This window comes from Mixophyes fleayi, chromosome 1, assembly GCF_038048845.1.
Source record: "Mixophyes fleayi isolate aMixFle1 chromosome 1, aMixFle1.hap1, whole genome shotgun sequence".
Lineage (NCBI taxonomy): Eukaryota > Metazoa > Chordata > Amphibia > Anura > Limnodynastidae > Mixophyes > Mixophyes fleayi.
In genome coordinates, this window is record NC_134402.1 from 197,381,940 (window position 1) to 197,408,460 (window position 26,521).

At 43.8% G+C, this 26,521-nt stretch overlaps 1 protein-coding gene across 1 annotated transcript in view; it reads left to right on the forward strand.

The window, feature by feature from the left end:
* The window catches only part of UBXN6 (UBX domain protein 6), a 128,098-nt gene that overhangs the window by 69,460 nt on the left and 32,117 nt on the right, over nucleotides 1-26,521 (forward strand). Inside the window, exons 9-10 of the mRNA XM_075204737.1 lie at nucleotides 5,245-5,464; nucleotides 17,663-17,793. Coding sequence (XP_075060838.1) covers nucleotides 5,245-5,464; nucleotides 17,663-17,793 — 351 coding nt within the window. The remainder of the gene's footprint in view (nucleotides 1-5,244; nucleotides 5,465-17,662; nucleotides 17,794-26,521) is intronic.

A 26,521-nucleotide genomic window follows, 5' to 3' on the forward strand; every position in this document is an offset into this window, starting at 1 on the left:
CTGGTCAAGGGGAAGCTAGTTAAAGATTCACGTAGCCTCGCATCCAGCTGAACTCCCTCCGGCGATCTCTCCGGTAATTATCTTCTACTCGAGCCCCCCGGCTTCAGCCTAGCTGTCCTTCATCTGCTCCTCGGTCTCCAGCATCTCTTGGCCTGGCTCTAACCACTCCCGGAGGGCTCCTTCTGCCTGACATTTCCTCACGACCTCATCTCCTCGGGACGGTCTCCTGGTGACCTCTGCTGCCTGGTCTCCCGCCTGCCATCTCCTCGGGACGCCGGCTGCCTGTCTCCCGCCTGCCATCTCCTCGGGACGGTCTCCTGGTGTCCCCCGCTGCCTGTCTCCTGCCTGCCTTCTCCTCGAGACATCTGCTACCTGGTCTCCAGCCGCCTGATCTCCTGCTTCTGGTCTCCCGCAGCCCAGACTCCCGCCACCTGGTCTACTTCCCTGGATATCTGCTGCCGACTCCCACCTGGACCCTGGGCATCCCCTGCCCTGCGACCCTCAGGAACTCCTGCCTCACTTGTTCCTGATCTGAACCTGTTCCTGGGACTGTTCCCGTGACTGGTCCCTCCGGTCTGCTCCCACGACTACCTGTGGACTACCCTGATCTCTGGACTCCCTGGACTCTCCTGTTCCTCCTGGTATAGGCTCTCTGCGGCCATACATTACATTTACTACCATGTGTTTTTCATTTTAAAATTTACCTTAGATCTTTTAACTTATTTTTCTTCAATTTAATTTTATATTATTGCAGTGTATTTTTTTTTTTTTATATTTCTTTATTGAAGAATGTCAAACATGTACACATCAGTAAATAAATTAGAACAAAGATATGTTTATACTTAATAATCATGAACCATGACACATAGTATGAGGAAAGTCGTCATCTGTGAGTTACTGAAGTGAACTATAAATATGATATCACACATAAGATACAAAAGCCTGGAGAAACCGGGGCAACACAAGCACTCTCCTAGTCCAGAAAGATAGGAGGGTCTTGCATGAATATTCTAGTTTCGTACCAAAGGGTGTGTTGAAAACATTTTTGTATTTGTTCTCTCAGCGGGACTGAAAAAGTGCCAACAAAGCTCTCCCAAGTGTCAAAAAATCTCCTTGTGTATTTTGTTTTTTGGAGGGAGGCTTCCAACCAGTCCATTTTCATGGCAAAGAACATTTTTACTTTAAAGAGGTCCAGTGTGGGGGATGTGCTCTGGATCCACATGTGGAGGATGCATTTTCTTGCCACTGCCGAAATAATCAGCAGCAGACATCTGCCACCTCTGGATGTGCGGGTATTTGGTGGGAGAATGCCCAATATAGCCCAGTCTGGTGTGAAAGGGAGATAATTTACCAGATCAGCAGTAGCGAACCTCCACACGCGTATCCAGAACCCTCTAATAACCGGACATCCCCAGAAACAATGAAACAAGTCTGCCCCTCCCATCCCACATTTAGGACACCTATCATTATCTGACAGACCCATAGCCATCTGCGATGTGGAGATATATATCCCCTGTGAAATATGTTGAGGAACATTTCTACATATGTAGAGGCTGGGAGTAATCTGATCGAGATGTTTAAGTTTTTAAGCAAAATTTCATTAGTTAAGTGCGGGAATGTCAATAACCATTGAGCAAGGCCCGAGCGTATGGTAGAATAGTCTATGTAGTTTATTGTAGTGTATTTTACCTTATTTTTCATTTTAAAATTTACCTTAAGTTCTTTTAACTTATTTTACTTCAATTTAATTTCATCTTATTGTAGTGTATTCTACCTTAATTGTATTTGCACTTTAATTAATTTATCTCCATTTTATTTTATCTTTAGTGAGAGGGAGATCTTTAGTGTATTTTACCTTAATTGTATTTGCACTTTAATTAATTTATCTCCATTTTATTTTATCTTTAGTGAGAGGGAGATCTTTAGTGTATTTTACCGTAATTGTATTTGCACTTTAATTAATTTATCTCCATTTTATTTTATTTTTACGGCATTTTAAATTGTGTTTGCCACTGCCTTTTTGTTCCTGCTCCACTTCATTGTTCTCTGCAGTCCTTCCTTTTTTCTTGTCTTACTCTGCTTTGTCAGCCCATATCTAACTAGACCACTCTGACCCACTTCTGGCCCCCATTGCTGCCTTCACCTCTGCGCTAATTGCCCTTACCCTCTTCTTGCCCCTTCTCTCATTCCCAGTCCCCCCTGTCTCTCACCATGCCGCCCCGCTCCTTTCCTATACCCATCCTCTCCCCTAGCCCCTTTCTATCGCCCAACTCTCACTGCCCCACCCCTCACCCTCCCCCTCGCTCCATCAACCCTGATAATCTCATCCGCATCTCCCCTCTTCCCTCCCTCCCTTTCTCTTGTGCCCTCTGGAACTCCAGGTCCATCTGCAACAAACTTTCCTCCATCAATGACCTCTTCATCTCCAATTCTCTTAATCTTCTTGCCATCACTGAAACCTGGCTTACTTCTTCTGATACCGTTTCACCCGCCGCTCTCTCCTACGGGGGCCTCTCCTTCACCCACTCCACCAGACCAGACAAGTGTCCAGGAGGCGGAGTGGGCCTCCTCCTATCCCCTAACCACTTTTCGTGTCATTCCCTCTTTACCTTCCCTCTCCTTCTCCTCCTTTGAAGTACACTCCATCCGTCTCTTCTCCCCCATCCACCTGCGTGCCTCCGTCATCTATCGTCCCCCAGGCCCCTCCTCACTTTTCCTTGACAACTTCGCTGCCTGGCTCCCCCACTACCTTTCCTCTGACCTTCCCTCCATCATACTTGGCGACTTTAATATCCCTATTGACAACTGTTCTGACCCCGCCACCATTAAACTTCTTGCCCTTTCCTCCTCCCTAGGCCTTACTCAGTGGACCTCTTCCCCCACCCACTGTCTTGGTCACTCCCTTGACCTTGTCTTCTCTCATCTATGTGATCTCTCTGACTTCTCCAACTCTCCCTTCCCACTATCTGACCACCACCTCCTCTCCTTCACTCTGTCCTCCTCCCCTGCTACTGCCTCGCCCAAAGCCACCCTCACTAGACATAACCTGGATGCTATTGACCCCACCTCCTTCTCCTCCTCTCTCGAAACTCTCCTTTCACCCCTTCCCTCCCTGGAATGTCCCGACCAGGCCTCCTCTCTCTACAATCACTCCCTCACCGCTGCCCTGGACGCTGTTGCCCCGGCCTCTTCTATCCGCCGACGCCGCATTATTCCCCAACCCTGGCACTCAAAACTCACCCGCTTCCTCCAAAGATGCTCTCGCACTGCTGAACGCCTCTGGAGGAAATCTCGCTCCCTGGCTGACTTCCTCCACTTTAAATTCATACTGTCTTCTTTCTCCTCTGCCCTCTCCCTCGCTAAACAATCCTTCTTTAAGTCCCTCATTTCTTCTCAGTCCTCCAATCCCTGCCACCTCTTTGCCACCTTCAGCTCTCTCCTCTCCCCCCCCCCCTGTCCCGCCTTCCCTCTCCGCTTCTGACTTCGCCACTTTCTTCTCTTCCAAAATTGAAGCCATCAGACTGAACATCTCCTCCTCCCCTTCTCCCGCCACCCTCATCGCTTCACCTCCCCCAATCAACCAACTCTGGTGCTCCTTTAGCCCTACAACCGGTGAAGAAGTTCGCTCCCTTATTCTTTCCTCTCCACCCTCTACTTGCCCTCTCGATCCCATCCCCTCCCACCTCCTTCGCTCTCTCTTTCCAACGGCCTGCTCTTACCTAGCACACCTTTTCAACCTATCACTCTCCTCTGGTGTAGTACCCTCCTCTTTTAAACACGCTCTTATCTCTCCTATCCTCAAAAAAACCAATCTTGACCCCACCACTCTTGCTAATTATCGCCCTATCTCTCTTCTCCCCTATGCCTCCAAATTACTTGAGCGGATTGTCTGCAGTCGCCTAACCAGGCACCTCGTGGACAATTCCCTCCTTGACCCTCTCCAATCTGGCTACCGCCCCCTCCATTCTACCGAAACTGCCCTGGCCAAGGTTACTAATGATCTCCTATGAGCCAAATCCAAGGGTCACTTCTCCGTACTCATCCTCCTTGACCTCTCTGCAGCCTTTGACACCGTGGACCAACGTGCAGCCCCCCTTCTCTGCAACGACCTCCCTCGTTCCATCCATCTCTCTCCTTCTCTGTGCTCCTTCAAACGTGCACTCAAAACTCACCTCTTCCTCAAAGCCTACCAACCATCTACTTAACCCCCATCTCCTCCCTTTAGCTCATCCTCCCTTCTCTCCTCTTGCCTCAACTGGCTCCTCTTGTGCCTGGTCTGTTTACCCTCCCTTAGGATGTAAGCTCGTATGAGTAGGGCCCCCTCCCCTCCTGTCTCCATGCCTGTTCTTCCGCTCCGTCTTTACTGCATATGACTAGCCGGAGTTTCTGAAGTATTGGTACTTTTTGTTCATTGTTCTGTATGGTTTCACCCTGTATAGTCTACTGTTAGTACTGTGTGCGGCGCTGCGGATACCTTGTGGCGCCCAACAAATAAATGATAATAATAATAATAATATATATATATATATATAAAGTGTATGTATGTATATTATGTATATATATATATGTGTGTGTGTGTGTGTGTATATATTACAAAAATATACATGAGGATGCACTCAATTCACAATAAATAATAAAAAATTAAAAAGCTGTGCATAGCCCATAATACAAAAAATGAAATTCATAGTTGTTCAACAAACAGACCAGTACCAGCAATAAGATGTGATGTATTTTTCTATTTTTTTTTCCTATTAAAGTTTGTATTTTTCTTATTGCTGTAAGTAAGATATTTTATCCGTGTCGCTGTTATGCAGTCCGCTATTTTAATGTCTCTGTAATCTGTGTCGTAATTTTCAGAGCTGGGGAATTGACTGTCACTGATTTGGTAAATAGACCAAAAATGCTATTTAGAATATAAGATTTGCAGCGTTGTCGTGTTGTGTTATGGCGAGATTTCTTTCCAGCAGTCAAACAATTATGTACAACCAAAAAATTATGTTTTCAATATTTATCGATTTGTCATTATGTGGTCTAATAGGTTACTTTATCGATACTAAATAACTATGTAACATTTGACAGCTTCTCCCTGAGATATATATATATATATATATATATATATATATATATATATATATATATATATATATATATAGTGTTCGTTAGTGTTTGTTTGGTTATATTAGTCACAATGTTGCACTTATCTCTTATCTAACCCTCAATATATTTTCCACTTAACCTTATTAGAAGTGCAAGATGAATTCTATGTATTGGGCAGTGAAGCACTTAAGAGTTTGGATGACTTGCAACGCTATCAGGATTGTTTGTTAAGTGGAGAACCTATAAGGGCCACTCTTGACAGGCAATCGCGGGTCTTTGCACCTTCAGTTCAAGCTGCAAAATTTGACTTACCCGATGACTTCTACAATTTGACAGCAGAGGAGATAAAACGAGAGCAACAACTAAGGTAACTGTCTTCTGTAGATAACATAACCAGCATTTAATTAATTTGGTTTTAAATGTACAATATGATGTAATGTAGGCACTCTATTTTGTTCTCTAAAATTTTATCTTTTCCTTCCTTCATACCCACACACCTTTATATTTCATACCTTGTATGCTTTGGATTTAGTACTCCCTTTAACAACAAACAAAATCAAAAGAAACCACACTAATAAGTATAGTATTTAATGATTGTCAAAAAGCCTCCCACAACAAAATAAAAAATAAATAGAATACAGTGTCAGTGAATCATAACCAGCAATATCAACAATTTTATTATGCACATTAAAAACATGTATAAAAAATGCATATAAATATGTAACCAAATATATAACCAAAGAGCACAATGATTCACAGATACGTTTTTTATTTTGTTTTGTGAGGCTTATTGCCAGTCTTTGTATACTAGACCTATGAGCGCTGTTTCTTTTGGGGGTTTTTTGTTGGAGGATTGCAGCCATATGAAACAGCTGCTGGAGTCTAGGTATATTGAGTGCCATCTATGGGTTAGTTATTTCTTAGTTTACATTTAATTTACTTTTTTGTGTGTTTTTTTTGCCATTTTAACAAAAGTCTCTTAGATGTAATACATATGGGTGTTTAAAAATGTCTTCGTATTTGGTATACTTTCTGAGTGTGAGTACCATATTAACCTACAATTTTGAAAGCACTGTTGACACAGTTCTTATTCACTAACATTATTTTTGATTTCTCAACATATGTATATTTCAATTGCTATTTTGTATCTTAATGTACTTAAAGGAGCTGTAGCCCATCTGTCTGCATTGCTTGAAATGCTGATCACTCTCACAACATGTGCCGCACTTTACAGCACTTAAAGTCTTCTTAATGTTAACATTAAATCCAGGGAAATGCGCATCTCTCTGTCACCCCAACCGGGACTTAATGTTTTCTGTCAGCTGCTTGTTCTCTGAGGCACAAGTTAGTGGGCCAGTGCGGTTACATGACCGCTCCGAGCCTTCTTGGCGATCAATACCTTTATAACAATGGTTCGTTCATTCATTCGTTCAGTGACTGTTAAAATTACTGTTATCCAAGGGCAGGCTGGGCTGGAGGGCAGGAGGGCATCTGCTCCCCGGGCCAGTCCCATAGTGGACTACCTTGGGCTGGGTCACTGGGCCACCTACATTTTCTTTCATTGAAAATAGGCTGCCGAGTCGAGTCTTGCCCCTCAGGCTAAAATTTGCCAGCCCTCCCCTGCTTGTAGTCTACGTTTATTGTATGGTCCTTGCCTGAATTTAAAAACCTGTTTGACTTCTGGCTGCCCTGAATTCTGTTGTTTAGCTGACCACTGAATATGAATGCACACACTCTCTGGCTCTTAAAAGTATTTAAGTAAACCGGATTAGACAATTCCCAAGAGCCAAGTAACTAATGCGCCTAAAAAAAAGAAACTACTGCTGGCCCCAAACTTTTGAGAGTTGTGTTTATTGTTTTCAAGGCGTGTACGTCACTGACTCCTTAAAAGATCCAGCTGACTTTAGATTTGACTGACTTGCTCCTGCTCAATGTAAATAATCCAGACAGTATTTGAACACCAATTCCACAAAGATAAGTACAAATAAAAAAAGTTGGTGTCCCTTTTAAATTAAAAAAAAAAAGGTGAGTTAATTTTTGACACAAAACAAAATTCCTGCTTATTTGACTTGTGCTGAAGTACATAAAGCCAGTGAGATATGGGCTAGTCACTTCAAAAAGTCAAACCAACAAATGTGGATATCTGAGGGTTACTTAAGGGTTGGTTTAAGGGAGATTTGGACATTTATTTATTCTGTTAAATTATTTAGTTTCTTTTTTGAAATCAACAAATGTGTAACATTTTGTTTTTGTGCTTTACATGCAAAGGTACATTTTGTGGTATATTGATGCAATACAGGTTAAATCCAGTGTCCTGTACTATATGAAAATGACAAGATTTTTACTATATGGGAATAACTTTGGTAGTTAGATTTCCCATCAGATCTTTATTATTAAAGCAGGTGTCTTATTGCTTGTGTCTGCCACAGAAAGCATATGAAGTGGGAGATATCTGAAACATTCTTTGTTGATTGTATTGTGTATGGGGCCTTTCCTGTTTTGATGATGTAAGCCATTTCTTCTCCATGTCCATGGATCAAAACATGATGGATTATGGCGATTTTATAAATTTTCTGTTTGTAGAATTTTTGCACATTTTTCAAAGTATTTTATTAGTCTAACTCTGCCCTATATATGTTTGAATTAAAGCTTAAAAAAGGAAAGAAAAAACAGTTCATGCTTTAAAATGAATGCTCTAAACTTTATTTAGAGCACAGTTGGTCTTCATCTATGTTTACCTGCTATGCAGTATGTTTATATCTGCTTAGTAGCAGTTAATGACATTAGGTGTGTGATAATAGTACATAGGCTGCTTGAGGTTTGAATCCTTTCTGCTAATACAGCTAAACCTAAATGTTGGGCCTGTTAACTCATGCTGGTTTTGCTCAATTCCTGCTGATTAATCAGATTATTGTACTTTGAATTTCATTCCAAATTGGAAAGATGCATAGGCTGCTTGAAGTGTGGCTCTGCCATTATAGTGTTACCTAAGTATTTGATCTGTTTGGTCTTGAATGGTTCATGCTGATAACAAATCAGTTATTGTACTTTTTAATTTCCTTCCAAAAATGGCAGATGTAGCATAATTCAAACACAGGGCTCTCGAGATGTATTTGTGTTGATATTTTTTTTTGTGTGTTTTAAATCCAAGAACAGTTTTTAAACATGTTGCAGAACAAAATACATTTCTTTCTCTTTCCTTCCATTGGGGGACACTGCGAGACATTGGGTATAGTAAGGTGGTCAGGAGTTCTTGTCACTTAAACTGTTAAATTCTGAGACTCCTCCCCTGCTATGCCCCTCCTCTCCAGAGAGATCCTCACTTTTTTGTAAGTGACCTAGAGTTCGATCACTGGAGTATAGGCTCCTGCCTATACTCAGTTTAGTTATAGTTCTCATGTTTTTATTTTTAATCCTTATAGGTGCAGCGCGGGATCCTAGTAGCCCAGCAGAGTGAGCAGGACTTAGCTCTACACACTCTGGATCCCAGCGCAGGTAGGTGAAGCCTAGCGCTCATGTTACCAGCACCTCTGCCGGCAGTTATCAATAGGGGCCACTTTAATAGGAAATGTTAGTGTTGGTGCAGACTGGGGACTAAATTCGGTGAGGGACACCAAAGCAGCAGCTCCAGTGGTGAGTAAGCCTCTCCTTCCCCGACAGGAGTCCTCTGGCCGGCAGCTCTGCTCCCCTAGACAACGAGCATAGGGAGAGCACAATACAGGGCAGAAGCAGCGCTAACACTCGCTGAGGTGAGCGGCTGCTCTGCCGGACGGTACCGCTGGGCACACCCCGATAGAAGCGCTAGGCACAGACTGTCAAAAGCGCTGGGCACTCTTGATTTGGCCGCGGTTTTTCACTCCTGACGGCCATTGGAGGATGGCGCCAGTGAGTACTCGGGAGGCAGAGAGTGACACAGCAGGAAGGGTAGGAGTGAAAGCGCTTCTTTCCTGCGCGGGCATAGGAGACTGGCCGCCATTACAGCGTGCAGCTCTGCAGTTACACCAAGCCTTGTTCTGCCTCTCTTCTCCCGGATAGAATCTACAGGCCCTAATCGCTACACTGTGTCATAAGTGAGGATTGGGGGAGATTGTATATTGAGGGATTGTATGTTCTTGTGAGTCATTTCAGTTAAGAGATTTTCACAGACAGTACTATTTTGAACTTGCTTTTATTGGGAGTGGTGCTCTGTCAGAGACTACCTAGCACAGATCTCTTCTGTTTTGTCGCTTTAAGTTGTCTGCATTTCTTTTAAGAATTATTTTAAGAAGCAGAACAATGGCGGAGAAGGGGACAGCAAAAGGCAAGGGTGCTTCTGTGCCTACTGCAGTGTATTTTGCCCGGAGTTTCCGAAGCATTGGTACTTAGTGTTTATTGTTCTGTGATGTTTACCCTGTATGGTCTACTGTTCGTATTATGTAAGGCGCTGCGAAAACCCTGTGGCGCCCAACAAATAAATGATAATAGTAATAATAATATTTTGCCTGTTCAAAATGTAACGATAAACTTGCTGTTGCCCACACAGACCGAGACGCCCTTTGCGCAGCTTGTACTGCGGACGCTCAGAGGCGTGACAATTCAGCCCAGGAGGGATCCTCTGCAATGGTGGAACCACCCTGGATGCGGTCCTTTTCTTCGGCTATGGAGAAAATGACGGCCGTGATGCTGCGGGCAATAGAGGTACGTGACAACACTACCACACTTACACTTGCAGGCAGCCAGTCTGTCGAGAATACTCCCACATCACAGGCAGGGTCCACTCACGGGGAAGACAGGCCAGTATCTATTCCCCAGAGGGGTAAGAGGGCCGTTACTGAGGCAGATCTGCAAATAGATCAGTTTTCTGATCACTCCTCAGCCGAGGAAGGTGAGGTAAATATTGACCCTTAGGGTGAGGCTATCTATGATGCTGACTCTGGCTCCACGAGTGTGGATAGTCTTATTTTGGGTATCAGACATGCCTTAGGGTTCGCTGACCCGGAACCCGTGGCACCTAAGGGTATATCCCTGTTTAAAAGACCTAAGGCTCAGTTAGCTATTTTCCCGCATTCTCCAGAAATGTTAGAAATTATTTCTGAAGCTTGGCGCAAGCCAAATAAACAGTTTATGATGCCGGGAAAGTTTAAGTCCCTTTATCCGCTGCCTCCTGAGGATACAGTGAAATGGGAGACGTTACGTAAGGTGGACACCCCGGTAGCCCGGTAAGCTTCATCTTCAGCTATCCTTGTCCAAGAGTGGATAACCCTTAAAGATTACACTGATAAGAAGTGTGATCTGGCTCTTCGCTCAGCTTATACCGCTGTGGGAAGTATGTTTAGGCCTAATATGGCCGTAGCATGGGCCAGCAAGGCCGTGCAGTTATGGATGGAGGCTTTGATTAGGGGCCTCAGAGATAACACTCCGCGTACACAGCTACTAGATCTAGCAGAGCATGTACTGGAAACTTCGGAGTATGTGGCGAACGCTGCCATGGATGCAGTTTCGGTGAATGCTAAGGCCTCGGCTCTGATTAAAGCAGCTCGTCGTAACCTATGGTTACGAACGTGGTCGGTGGTCGCAGACTCTAAGAGAGCTTTAGAGAATTTACCTTTTGATGGGCTTACTCTGTTCGGAGCAGAGCTCGAAAGGGTTATTCAAGAGACCACGGGAGGTAAGAGTACAGCTCTACGTACGGTTTCAAGCAGACCCCGTCATAGTAGATTTTGTTCCTTTCGGAGTTTTTCCCGAGGGGGAGGTGCCCTTAGTCAAGGACATTCCTCAGCACCTAGATCTTCAGCCATTAGAGGCAGAGGAGGTACAGGTACGGCAAGGAGAGGTTCTGCTCGTCCAGCGGACAAGCCCTCCGCGTGACTTAGGTCTTCAGGGGGCGAATCAGGTGGGGGCACGACTTCTTCAATTCAGGGATCAGTGGTGGAAATCCACGACGGATCTCTGAGTTCGAGGAGTTGTGTCCCGGGGCTATGTCATAGATCTGGCCCACTCCCCCCTCACAGGTTCTTCGTCACTCCTCCCCCCTCATGCCCCCGCAGACGTGTAGCACTTCAGGAGGCCATGCAAACGCTCCTGGCTGCTCAAGTAATAGTTCAGGTTCCTCCTCTAGAAAGGGGGCGAGGTTTCTATTCAAACCTCTTCCTGGTGCCAAAACCAGACGCATCCTTCCGCCCCATACTGAATCTTCGGTCTCTAAACAAGCGGGTGAAGGTTCAAAAGTTTCGCATGGAATCCCTTTGCTCTGTGATAGCAGGGATAGAAAAAGGGAAGTTTTTGGCATCAATAGACATCAAGGATGCCTACCTACATGTCCCAATCTGGGAAGGACACCAAAGTCTCCTTCGGTTCGCAGTAGGAAGGGCGCCCTTTCAATTCAGGGCTCTCCCCTTCGGCCTAGCTTCTGCTCCCAGAGTCTTTACCAAGATCATGGCGGTCATGGCAGGTCTATTGCGACAGAAGGGCATAACAATTGTCCCCTACCTAGACGGCCTTCTGCTGAAGGCACCATCTGCGGTCCTGCTATCCCAACATATTCAGACTGTTACACAGTTTCTACAAAGTCACGGTTGGGTGTTGAATTTTCCCAAGTCATCGCTAGTACCAGCTCAGCAGATGCGCTTCCTGGGACTGTTTTTCGATACTCAGTCTCTGAGAGTCTATCTGCCAGCAGAGAAGGTCTTAGCTTTACAGACAAAGACCAGAGCCATGCTGAGGAAGTGGAATGTCTCGGTTCTCTGTTGCATGATGCTCCTGGGGACGATGGTCTCGGTATTCGAGGCAGTTTCGTTTGCTCAATTTCACTCCCGTCCACTTGAAGCAGAGATCCTGCGGAAGTGGTCAGGGTCTCAGACGAATTTGGAAAAACAGATGGTTTGTCTGTCCACAGCCACAAGGCTATCTCTGGTCTGGTGGACGTCTCGGTCAAACTTGGAGAAAGGCCAATCCTTACAGGTATGGTCGTGGACTCTAGTCACAACAGACGCCAGTCTGTTGGGATGGGGGGCATTAACAGGAACCCTGATGCTTCAGGGTCTCTGGTCCCCTCAGGAAGCTTGTCTTCCAATAAACATTCTGGAGCTCAGAGCAGTGTACAACACTCTGATAGAAGCACAGAAATTTCTAAGAGGAAAACCTCTTCAGATCCAGTCCGACAACACCACCACAGTGGCGTACATAAATCATCAGGGCGGCACTCGCAGCGCAGCTGCTATGCGAGAGGCCACACGCATACTAGCATGGGTAGAATGTCAGGATCTCAGGATCTCTTCAGATCCAGTCCGACAACACCACCACAGTGGCGTACATAAATCATCAGGGCGGCACTCGCAGCGCAGCTGCTATGCGAGAGGCCACATGCATACTAGCATGGGTAGAATGTCAGGTACCCAGGATCTCAACCATTCACATTCCGAGGGTGATGAATTAGGAAGCAGACTTCCTCAGCAGACACACCCTTCATCCTGGGGAGTGGGCTCTAAACAGTCAGGTATTCTCCCTGCTGGTGGAGCGGTGGGGTCGTCCGGAAATAGATCTGATGGCGTCCAGACTGAACCATCAGGTGCCGCGCTACGGCGCAAGAGCACGAGACCGAGGGGCAGACATAGTAGATGCCATGTCAGCCCCTTTGCAGTACTGGATGGTGTACATCTTCCCGCCCATTCCAATGATTGCACGGGCGCTGAAGAAGGTGAAGAGGGAGAAAGTTCCCGCGATTTTCATAGATCCATTCTGGCCACGCAGAGCGTGGTTCTCCGATCTGCTGTTATTAGCAGGAGCTCCTCCGTTTCGGCTTCCCATGCAAGCAGATCTTCTAATTCAAGGCCCATTCCTTTAGCAAGGTTTGGATCAGCTGAGTTTAACGGCCTGGCTATTGATACCCTAATTCTCAAGGCTAAGGGGTTCTCTCAAGAGGTCATAAACACCATGATTAGGGCTAGAAAGCCCGCGTCATCCTCCATTTATTATAGAGTATGGAAGACGTATATTGTGTGGTGTGAGTCCAGGGGGTTTCATTCTTCAAAATTCAGGATTTCCCGTGTCCTGGATTTTCTTCAGGACGGAGTTCAGAAAGGTTTGCGGCTTAGTTCCCTCAGGGGGCAGATATCCGCTCTTTCTGTCTATTTTCAGAAAAAGATTGCTGAATATCCAGACATTAAGACTTTTTTGCAGGGGGTGTTGCGTATACAACCTCCTTTTTGTCATCCTGTCGAGCCCTGGGACCTAAACTTGGTTCTACGGTCTCTTTCTAAACATCCGTTTGAGCCTTTACAGTCTGTGGACTTACAGTATCTTACATGGAAGACAGCATTTTTATTGGCCATAGTTTCAGCACGAAGGGTGTCTGAGCTTGGGGCTCTTCGCTGTGACCCTCCTTTTCTGATTTTTCACTCAGACAGGGCAGTCCTTAGGACCAAGCCATCTTTTGTTCCCATGGTGGTTTCGAGATTCCACCTGAATCAGGAAATAGTTGTCCCGGCTTTCAAGGCAAGAAGGGACTCTTCAGAAGGGTCTACGCAGTATTCGGATGTGGTGCGAGCTCTACAAATTTATGTAGACCGTACAGCGCAGGTTAGAAAGACCAGGGATCTTTTCGTTTTATACGATGCCAACAAAAGAGGCTGGCCTGCCTCTAAGCAGTCTATTGCTCGGTGGATCACGTCCACGATTCGCGAGGCTTATGTTTCAGCTTCTCTAGCCGTTCCGCAGACTATAAGGGCGCATTCTACTAGGGCAGTGGGTGCCTCCTGTGCGGCTAGGCATGGCGCGTCGGCAGAACAGTTGTGTAGAGCGGTGACTTGGTCTTCCGTCCACACATTCACTAAATTCTATAGACTTCAGGGCTTTGCATCGGCTGATGCAAGCTTTGGTCGCAGGATTATGCGTGCAGCTGGTCCAGAGCATTCCCACCCTTGAGGAAGCTTTGGTATATCCCCAAAGTCTCGCAGTGTCCCTTAATGGCAGGAAAGAGAAAAGGGGATTTTTACTCACCGTAAAATCCGTTTCTCTGACTCCATTGGGGGACACTGCGCACCCTCCCTTTCTCTGTATATAGTTCTGTGTGTGAAAATTTTGTTTATGGTTCTTTATTTTTAAGACCTGTTTAGGTTATGTTACCTCCTTAAGTTCACTCTTGGTTAGTCAAAACTGAGGATCTTTCTGGAGAGGAGGGGCATAGCAGGGGAGGAGTCTCAGAATTTAACAGTTTAAGTGACAAGAACTCCTGACCACCTACTATACCCAATGTCTCGCAGTGTCCCCCAATGGAGTCAGAGAAACGGATTTTATGGTGAGTAAAAATCCCCTTTTCAGGTACTGGGTGTGGTGGCTGCATCTGTAGGCAGCACATTTTAAACTGAGAGCGATTTAGAGGTTACAATGTCTTCAAACTTCAAAAATACACATATTAAAAACACATTTATAATGGGCAGCCAGATGTACAGTTAGATTGGTGTGGGCGCATCCTAGTTCAAGTGATATTGAAAGCACTATTGACCATGCACTTGGCACTATTCCATTTTACTATATTTGGAGTTTTCTTATTTTAGGGACTGTCATGGTACTTATTTACACTATATTTATTTGTAGAAAAAAAATATATGAACCTCTGGGGTTATCAGTTCAATTAAGGGGATAATTGGAGTCAGGCATATATTATACTAGGACATGAAAATTACTATGGGGTCCTCTGCCAAGGATCTGTTGGACCCTCTTTCAAGGACTTATGTCAGTTTTCATGCGTCCACCATCAGTCAAACCCTTTATAAGAATAGTGTCAATTAGGTGTAAGTTTGGGTGGTTTATGTTTTAAAAAAACATAAAGCTTAGTCCTCACCACTAAAGACAACACCTTTTGTGAATACATGACATGCCTCGATCTATGGAGATTTCTGAGGACCTCTGAAAATGATTTGTTGATGCTCATCCGTCTGGAAAAGGTTACATGGCAGTGCCGTAGATAGACATTTTAGTGCCCTGGGCGAGACAGGGCACCCACACCCCCCCATCTAAGTGGGAGTGACATCTGCCAAGTGGGTGTGGCCCGTGGTGGAATTCAGGGATTCAGATAAATCAACAACTGGTTCTCTGCCCTAATGACCATTTAAAGTATGCAAAAATATATACCAAAAGATATTGTAATATTTCATGCACTTAATACTCAAATAAGAACAGTAAAAGAGATACACAATATTAAAATAACTAGATTATTATAAGAAAGAGTTGTAAAATGTTAAAGAAAAAATATTAAAGAATATCTTACCTGACAAAAATCTGTTATTTAATATTATATGCATATTATGCCAGAGTAATGCCCCCAGTTCATATTATGTCATAGTAATGGCTCTCTTCATCACACTCTGCCATGTAGCCTTCCTTTGCCCCTCAAAACCCTGCGATGCAGCTATAATATGTGGTTTGTATTAGCATGAACCCACTAAAGTTGATATTGGCACATTTTGCAGCAAAATGCATTTCTATTTGTAAAGGGGGGGCTCTTTTGCTAGATACAGACTTTATTAAATTAAACTAAATGTTATTGTCTGCTTTAAATTTCCACATATTAACCTTTTCTTGCCACAGGAAGTACACAATGCAGAACAAACCATTTCCTTGGAGCCTTTAAACCCAGTATAATTTAAAATGTTTGGGAATTTTGCCATATCATTGAAGCTTATTATTTCTTTTATATTAATGTAAATGCTTTAAAAGATTATTAAAACTTCAACATTCCTTCAAGTAAAGTGATACAAAGCTGCCAATGATCAGTATAATGAAACTGCACTCAGAACGCATGTAGGACAAGGGGCTGCGTGTATCCTGTTTGCTATATATCGGAGATTTAATTCCACACTTACCTTTTTTACGATGCTTACGGGTAATGAGGATCACTGTGAGGAGGAGCAGTAGGGTTGCCAGGATGTATCCGAGTTGTTAGATCAAAACAATAGAGGGGAGAGAGAGACTGACTCTCTTCAGCCTTGTACTTTCGCGCAATGGAACGCAAATGCCGAACTTCCTGTCAGTGGAACGCATTACTAATAAAAGTTATATCTTATAATAAAATGCGATCACTAGAAATTAGTTGTGCACCTACAATATAACTTTCTCTCTCTCTTTCTCTATAATGTTAACATTTAAAGTTTAGGTGGCACCCCCAGGTTGATACATAAATATATAATAATATGACAACATACTTATTGGGGTTATATTTCTAGATGATAAACTAGTGCGATGGAATCTTTTTCTTCTAGATCCACAATGATACCAGGGTGTAAGCAGGAGCAGGATCAAACAAAGCCAGGGTTTTGGGTCACAAACAAAGGTGCAAAATGGTGGAACTGGCAAATGTCAGATAATCAGGAGAACAACAGGCACAAAAACAGGAGTACTGACAAGGACCAGAAGCAGCAAACAATTGATGAACTGCAAGGATCAATGTTTGGGGCGGGGGTACATAAGGCAGTGGAATAGGTGCAGGTAATGATCAGGGAAGGAGGGAAACTCCAACAAAGTGGAAATATTCAATGGCAAAACAGCAGCACCTCTGGTAGCATAGAGGTTCTGCAGGCCAGGCACAAATTAGGATCAGAGTTCTTACATGAAATAATGATTTGTAGGAGGATAGCTAAGAAAAATGGTCAGATGCATGCTTTGAAAGAACGTAATTTGCTGTTTTAAAAACAAAAATCTTCTATGTGGGATTGCTGCTTTTAAAGGGCCCTCCAGCAATAAAATAAAGTAAATTCTTGGCCATGCATTGTAACATTATAAACACTATAGAAGGGCATATTGTAATAATTTACTTGAGCTTTGTAGACTAAAAACATGGGCGAACGAGAGGGTTTTCTGAGAAGAGTAAGTTTTTAGTTAAATGTTTATTGAGTACATAATTTATAGTAAGGGTTTATTTTATTTAATGTTTCTATGTTTATAATTTATAAAAAATAATTTACTTTATAAAATCAATCAGCAAGAACCACTGGACATAATATTTCTTGAAAAACCGATTGAGTCTGTTTTTCAACAAACATTATGTCCAGTGGTCTTCAGTTTTTATTTTGCTTGTATTGCTCTCTTTTTACCATCAAAAAAAGTCACTGGTGTGATGACCTGTAATGTGTGCAAAACCCAATAAAACTACAAGAAGAATCAGTAGTGATCTCTATATTAAGTAAAAGCTATGTGAATATTGTCTATTAAGTAATTGCTTGTTAATGAAAAAACACATTATTAGCTTTTGAGTAGAATTTGTTTATTGAAACATATTAACAATGTTACATATTCTATACACATTATGCATACAGTATGTCTATATACATCTGTTTCCAATGGTACATTGACAAGTGCTGCAACCTTTTGCACTATGTTTTTATTTCTCATATTTTAAATGAAAATGTCTGCAGATCTCTTATGAACCCACCCTATTAGAGGTTTTGTAAGAAGCATGTTGTATTTCTCATATAAAGTATGTCTAACTTTTTTTTGGGCAAGAATTATGAATGGACAAAACATTGAAATGTGGGAGTAGTATTTTTTCTATTGTTCATACTCTACTTTCTCTCCACTGTTTATATGATAGGAAAGAAAAACTGGAGCGAGGGGCAATACTGAGAACTAAAGCAATGCGGGAAAGGGAGGAGCAACGAGAAGTAAAGAAATACAAATATACTGTTCTGAGAATAAGATTTCCAGATGGATATTTACTACAAGGTAAGAAGTGGTTTTCAAGGCTGCATTGTAGTTCTGTGATCTGGACAACAAATTCTGGCGGGAGGTCAGTAGCTAGAGACCATAAAATGGACCATTTAATTAATTGCCACACATGCTTGAATAATGACCATGATGAATCTTCCCTGAAAAGCCAAACTCAATAATTAGGCCACCCCAGGAAGCAACAATAATAAACGAGGAATAGTTTTCTGATATCAACTGACTCCCAAGTTAATTGGGCTATGGTAATTATTGAGTTGTTAGTCAGAGATTCTCTGAATTCTAATGTCTGAAAAGAGAAAAGAGACTTTTTTTCATCGTGATTCACTTTGAGAATTATTATTATTATTATCGTTTATTTGTTAGGCGCCACAAGGTTTCCGCAGCGCCGTACATGGTACAAACAGTAGACTATACAGTGTAAAACAATACAGAACAATAAACACAAAGTACCAGAACTTCAGAAACTCCAGGCAGGCAAATACTGTAAAGACGGAGCGGAAGAACAGGAGGGGAGAGGGGCCCTGCTCATACGAGCTTACATTAACCTTTATTATATTTTTAAAAACAATTTAAAATTCATTGTTGTGCCTATTTAAAATGTCCAGTGCAGTAAAATTAAACAAGCCAGTATATGAAAAGAGTAAAGAGTGATTAAAATTGCTGCTGTATGTGTGGTGTTTATTTATGCATAAGCACTCTACATTCTTTATCAATGCACTTCTTAATTGTATGCATGCTTGATAATGTTATAACCTTGTTAGTCCTTCATTGTAACCTTATTATAATCCAATTCAAACACTTATAACTTCTTTCAAATATAGCCCTTTTTGTTTTATTTGCAGATATCTAGATCTTGTTGTTAATGATAGTTGGGACATTATTTATTTAATCCTAGTCTGGGATATGTATTTGGATTTAATTACCACATGTATATGTAGTTTATCAGTGATTACTATATTCTCATTACAATCTGGTATTCCATGGTGTGTAGTAGGTATCACATGCTGTGAGTCTTATTAGTTTGTACTTTAATCACAGAATTTATCTCCTTTATCATTTGTTGTTTTTGTGTATCTTCTTAATTTATTGTATAGTATGTTCAACGTTGTATATTTCTCTAAACTCAACCATCTATTTTTATTATTCAACAGTGTTTGTTTGTTGTTTTTATTTTAAACTTTTTATTTACTAAAAGAGGAAACAACATGAAAAAATACCAAGTTTTTTAAGAAGTCAAGATGTCTCCTCTTAATTTAATATTACTAGCGGAGGGGGGATGGGGGGGGGGGGGGAGAGGGAAAGGCACGTATATCAGCATATCTATTACTAATGGAAGATATAACCAACATATAGGATTAATGACCTGTGTAATTAAAAAACAAATGTAAACACATACGGGTCTGTTACCCACGGTGCACGACGCTCAGCCTGGAGGATCCAGAGGCAGCCCAGAATCAATGTGCCGTTAGAGGATAGGGAAGCCAAAGGGGGTTAAGCAGCTACGGCTTTCATGTAGATACCACGGGACCCAAACCTTGTCAAAGTTGTATGATTTGTCATGAAGGTAGCATGTAATACTCTCCATGCTTGCCATATGCCAGACATAATTCCGTAAAGCCTGCACGGAGGGAGGATTAGGGTCTATACAATGTTTAGCTATTATAGATTTGACAGCAGCCAGTATGTGAGAAACCAGCTTGTTGGATGGGGCGCTCTCATCAGGGATAGGGAGAGAGAGAAGGAACGACCAGGGATCCTGAATGACCTGTTCAGATAGGGAGTTAATAAGTGCAAGGACCATGTTCCAAAGTGGGGATTATACGGGGGCAGGTCCACCATATATGTAGCATCGTGCCTCTCTGGCCACATTCCCGCCAACAGCTCTGAGTGGGAGTGTGAAACTTTCTAGATAACCTATCTGGGGTATAGTACCACCTATAGTACAGTTTCTATGCAGTTTCTTTAATATGTGTGGATATTGAGCTCTTGGCAATCCCCTCTCTGACCTCCTCCCAACAAGACTCATCCAGGGGGGGGTCCCAGATCTCTCTCCCATTTCCGTTCATGCCGCCCTGGAACGTCAAATGTGATCTCTATTAGCCAATTATAAATCCTCGAAATCATCCCTTTTGGTAAGTGGGGAATGCAAACATGTGCTCAAAGAGAGTGAGGGGCCTAAGAGTGTCAGAGGCGGGCAAGGACATAGCGAAGTGTCGGACCTAGAAATACTAAAAAGAAAAGCGGGTGGAAAGGTTCAAACTTGTGATGAAGATCTGACAAAGAAGCCCAAGTTCCGTTGACCACCAGGTCCGAGACCACACGTATCTCCACAGATATCCAGTGTTTAAATTGCTGTAACTGATCCCCGGGGGGGGGGGGGAAAGTGGGTTGCTCCAGAGGGGAGTTAGAGAAGAAATAAGGGAGGATAGTTTGTGCTTGAGTCAGTACGAGTCCCATAGGGACAAAAAATTTTTTGAAAGATTGGAGTGTGGAGGACCCGGTGGTCTGTCCAGTCTGGAGAGGCCCCAGAGGGAGTGAAAACCAGCGGTCCGTCGTCTAGAGAGAAGGGGCATTGACCAAGATAATTTCTAGTGAGAAAAACACAATAATTACATATCAAGGCGGAGGAACAGAGGGAGGTGGCCTGGCGGCTCTTGTCACTGTCGTCCACTTGGTAGTCGGCAGGGGAGGGTGAGGCCAGGGAGCCAGGACCTGGGCAGGAGGGTGAGTAGGGGGGGGGACGGGGCAGAAAGTCCCAAAGTCTCAAGAAGACGGACAGAGTCCACCATTATCCAAACTGAGTGGAGCTTGTTATGGTGCCAGAGGAGAAGACAAAACAAATCCCCAGCGGTATCGAATGTTGTTATCTCTGAGGATCATTGTCACTGGTTTTAATTCACGCCTCTTGACGATGGTGATCGGAGCAATGTCCTGGTAGATTTGCATGAAAACGTTGTCAAACAAGATCGCGTCAGACTTACGAGATTCCTGCAGAATCGCCTCCTTAGTAGTGTAATAATGACATCTGAGGATGACATCCCTGTGCGCTCTGTCTAGGAGGAGATGATCTTCTGGAGTAGCAGGAGCTATATGATAAAAGAGTCTTTTCAAGTATTGGCCAAGGAGAGATTGGTTAACTTCCTCGGGGATGCCTCTCATGCGTAGATTATTACGTCTAGCTCTGTTTTCCTGGTCTTCTTGTTGATCCTGCAGGTGAAGCATGTCTTGTTGGAGGCGGTGAAGATCCGCCATTTTTTCCCGGTGGAAGGAGATGACTTCATCCATTTTAGTTTCCAGGTGATCTGTCCTATTTCCGAGGTCATGCAATTCAGCCTTGAGAGAGCCTAACGCTTTTTGCACTTCAGTTTGGACTGCCTGCACTAATCTCATCTCCTTGACTTTGCGGAACAGAGATTTTTGCGGGTCAGTGGAGAAGAATCCGAGTCCTCGGAATCATGAGTTTCATGAAGTGGAGATGAAGCGCTCTGTGCCTTTGTTTCTGTTTAGGCAAATTTCTTGAGGCTCTGAGGAAGATCCGAACCACCTGCCTTCCTGCCCACTTTCGGCATGGTTTACTCAGTGCAGGGGCTACAGATAGGTCAAACAGGATGTACAGTTGTGAAAGATTCTGTGTGTAGGTTAGAAGAGAAGACAGTGTCACGTCATTCCAGGTTAGGACCCTGGCCCGCAGGCCCTGCGGGACGTCACAGATTAGTCCATGTTGTGGGTCACATTAATTCAGAACCGTAGTCATCCTTGTAGAAATCCGGAATAAAAGCAGTGCAGAAGAAGTTGTCTAATATTATATAGACTGTGTGGAAGTGGCAGTGATCAAAAGGTGTAGTACCACTAATCGGCCATTAGATGGCAGCAGAGCCACAGTTAGAAATTCAGACCACAATCAAGTCAGCACTAGCGTGACCTGCAATCAGACCGGGCGATCACAGCATGTATGTCACTCACCGGACCGTGAGTGCCTCTTCCCGGACATTTAGGAACCGTGGACGTCCTCCATCCTGAGGGTCTGCGCATGCGCAGCCCTTTCCTATACTTCAGTGTATGTCCCTTTAACTCAATTGGCAGATCAGGCAACACTCCCTATATTAAGCACCTGTGGTCAACACCACGTTGCCTGATCTTGGAGTCTCATTCCCCATGAGTCTCTGAAGGTGTTCCTATGTTTCCTCATGTATTCAGCGCTGCTGATTCCTGTGGTTTCCAAACCACTTCTACCTCTGTGGTTTCCAAACCACTTCTACTACTGTGGTTTCCATACCACTTCTACCATCAACTGTATCATCGTGACTGTTTGCTGATTCCTATCCGCTGCCTCCGTGCACTACAGTCTTCTATACCACTTCAACGCTATCATATTCCATTGTGACTGTTTGCTGATTCCTACCCGCTGCCTCCGTGCACTACAGCCTTCTCTCCACATCCACTCACCTGTTCATCATCAAGTCGGTGAGCTGATTCCTATCCGCTGCCTCCGTGCACTACAGCCTTCTATACCACTTCAACGCTATCATATTCCATTGTGACTGTTTGCTGATTCCTACCCGCTGCCTCCGTGCACTACAGCCTTCTCTCCACATCCACTCACCTGTTCATCATCAAGTCGGTGAGCTGATTCCTATCCGCTGCCTCCGTGCACTACAGTCTCCAGCTGGTAACTCGTCTGTGTTCATCATCGTGACTGTTAGCTGATTCCTATCCGCTGCCTCCGTGCACTACAGTCTCCAGCTTGCAACTCGCCTGTGTTTACCATCGTGACTGTTAGCTGATTCCTATCCGCTGCTCCTGTGCACCTCAGCCTCATCTCATCTCTCCCGTGTTTCCTCGAGACTGCTGCTATTATTACCATCTGCTTCTCTTCGTGATCAACAGCTCCTGGTCTACTCTGCTCTCCCGTGTTCCATCGCTATTGGTACCTGTTGGTTGCTACTGGTTACCTCCGTGTGTCCGCAGAGCCCTGCTGCTGCTGTCAGCGCTATCGTCCACCCGCTGCTGATCCGCTCTCCACGCCTTCCGGTGTCCTGCTGGTCTCTACCCTCCTGTCAGCATTGGATTCGTATCTCATCAGCTACTCCTCTGCTAGATCATCTCCATTCTCCTGGGTCCTCCACGAGTCCAGTTCCACGTTCTACTGATTCCTGTGGATTCGTGTCCCTGTTGGTCTACTTACCTGTGCGCTGCACCTACTAGACTCTTCCTCATCCATCCAGGGACTTCTCATCCTGCCTGCCTCCTGCCGCTCAGGTATCGCTGCACTCCTATCTGACTGCCTACTTCTGAACCACGGTATGCATACTTCTCATTGACTGTGCTGGTGTATTGCATACCTTGCTGGACTGTGTTGGTTCTCCTCTGGAGTCTGCTATCCGCTGAGTCTATTGCCATCATTGACTGTGTTATCTTGTGCTGGATTACTTCAAGAGACTTTCTATATTTGCAGACCTGTTCAGTCATTTATATATATTGTGCATATTATTGTGGATCGTGTTTAAGGTGCCCGTGTACATCCTGTGTTGCAGTCTCTCCCCGTACACCTCCTCACATATATATTCAGTGGTACAACTTGCTGAAGGCAGACCACTGATCCCTGTTTCCTGTATCACCTGTTCCAGTATCCTCTCACATAGCAGTGGTACAACTTGCTATCGCAGACCACTGACTACCCGGATACCTCCACTTGGATTCCATTCCTTCACTCAGACAGCGGTACAACTTGCTCTCCGCAGACCGCTGACTCTCATCACCCCCTCGTTGCTGTTGGACATTCCTCCTCACTATAGCAGTGGTACAACTTGCTATCGCAGACCACTGACTACCTTCACGTGTCCTTGTCCATACAGTTCCTCGTGTATTAATACCTCCATATTGCCAGTGCTGCTAGTCATAGACTTTCCTGAGCATCTCATCATCTACCATTGCCTGTTCCGTGATCACCCTGCTACCAGAGTACTCTATTACCATCTACGTTGCCCTGGTAAGCCTACCACCTGGTGATCCCTGGGTAAAGACTCCTAGTGCCCGTGACAATGTACTCACGGCAGAGAGATGTTGATGAGCCAGTACAGGTAGAGGGGAGGTCCCGGAGATGCTTAACCGCTCAGAATTCTCAGAGGGCTGCCAACAGTACGAGGAGCTGTGTTGGGGGATCCTGTGAAGTTGGCACAGCCAGCGTACAGGTGGTAAGCTGGACAACCCGAAAGCTGCAGGAGCGGAATCCACCAGGGTTAGGCCAGATGTTAAGCCAGGCAGTTGATTTTCATTGAGTCCTGTGATATTTTGAACAGCTGTTATGCCCCGCCCCCACTGGAAGTGGGGTGTCGGCGGTATAGGCTGAACTGGGCATCGGGGCTTCAGAGCCAGAAGTAGGCCTCCTTCCATGGCAGCACAGGGGAGCGCACGGGAAGCCAGTAGAGAGTACCCGAAGGGAGATCACACACCAGGGCAAACATCTCGGACAAATACAGGTATGTGCAGCGGGTAGACGCCAGGGACCACAGGAACGGCCCGGAGTCAGTGCCAGTGGGGCGGCCCGACACCAACTATGACATCAGTTGGGAGCCCACAGCCTCCTATAACGGGTAATGGTAGGCTAAATCGTAGAAAGGGGTGTAAATAAAAATTTGCCAAATTGGAGGGGCAGGTACATTAAATGTGGGGACAGATTTCTAATTGGGGTAGAGCATGTCCTAGATCAACATTTAATATCAGGGTAAAAATATAGCTATCAAGTATTTGAATCCTACATGAAAAAGCAGCCAGTATTTTCCTTATGTGCAAATTAATAAACTAATTTGCACTCCTTGCATTGTAACATGGTTTATCCATAATCAATCCCCCTCCAATGCAACATGGTTTTGCGAAGGTGCAAAATTACCTCTTTTTTTTTTTTTTTTTGCTTTAATGACTCAGGCCCATAGTGTCCCTGTCAGAACAAAGACTTCTAAAAATTCTACACCTAGCATACCAACTTCAGAAAAAGTTACTAATATGGAGTTGTACCTGCTAGGAATCTTTTCATCCGCCATAGGTGTTCTTTCTTGGGCATATTCAACTGGACATAGTCAGTGTGATCGTAATCCAACTTCCGTAAATCAACACATCAGGTTTACAAATAAAGCAAGTAAATCTCTTGGATGATGGAAAAATACATCACTAAGGGGTATATTTAGTAAACTGCGGATTTGAAACATTTGGAGATGTTGCCTATAGCAACCAATCAGATTCTAGCTGTCATTTTATAGAATAAAATGATAACTAGAATCTGATTGGTTGCTATAGGCAACATCTCCACTTTTTCAAACCCGCAGTTTAGTAAATATACCCCTAAGAGTTTAAGGAGTGCCCCTCTCACAACCAGAATTGACTGTGCTCACTACAGACTACAGCTCCAAAGGCTGTGGTCTCATCTATTTACAGGAGTTTGGCTCCAGAACGAAAAACAACTACAAGCAAATATTCTAGAGATGTAAATAGACACCCACCAGGATAGAACAAGGAACAAGAATATGATGGCAGAAGTTTCAAGAAAGAAGCAGAAGCAATAACAGAACTTCCATTTGGGGGCCATGATATGTACTGGGGCTGTTACATTCGTGGTACAGTGGGGAGTTTACGCGTGCACCTATTCCAGTGTGCGCATGCACCTCCTTCAATGGTGGTATGGATGGAAGCCTGCATATATAATAATGCGCCGTCTCCGTGTATGGATATGCATGTGCATTCTTTCTCTTGGTGAGCTTGGCATGGTGCATGTCCAGAAGCTAGGAGAGCGGACGCCATCTTTAAAATGGGAGATAAATGTCAGTCCTGAGAGCCCGACATGTCAAATATTATGTAACACCTGTCTGTCACAGCAGATGGGTTTCTGTGTAAGCAAAGGAATATTGGAAATACAGAGATGGGGATATTATTTGTATTAGATGATGGTTATAAAGGAATATATTGGAATAAATAAACTGCTATATGTAATTATATAGGTAAAGTAGAAGCAGAGATAAGGGTATTAGGATCTAATGGAAGATAATGTATAGAAGATAGAAAATTATGGATCATATGTGAGTGAATAAATAGGATATGATTAACAATAGTAAGTAGTCAGGATACTAGGAAAGTGTGGGGATTGATTAAGTGTAAACAGGTTTCAATAGAGATTAGAAAGTTGATACCAGTATTAAAAGCAGTAGATATAATTAACGAATATGTGGTATGTAAGGTGGATGACATTAACAATTGTTTGTGTCTATGTATATATATATATATGTGTGTGTGTGTGTGTATAGATAGAGATAAATATATGTACACCCGCGAGAGAGATGGTAGAGATGAAGTGATGCTATGAATTAATCTGAAGGCTCATATAATAGTGCTGGAACTAGGATTGACTTTATGGAGCGGATTTTCATTTGTTAGTAGAAGGGCCAAAGGTGTTTTTCAGAGTTTGTCTAGCTATTTGCTGTATGTTACCATTGCATTTAGGGGTTGCTGGTGTCTGTTCCTATGAATCAGAAGTTGATACTGCCATTATGTGCTGTTTTGAAGTGTTCAACTAGATTTTGTGTTATTGCAGTCTTTTAAATGTTGTTCACATGTTCAAGCATCCTTCAGTTTAGTGGTCTTGCTGTTTGGCCTATCTATTTCCCCAATGTTGGTTGATGTGAAGGTGTTGCATTTTTTTTGGTAATGTTATTTTTTGCAGGCTTTGCTTTTGCCA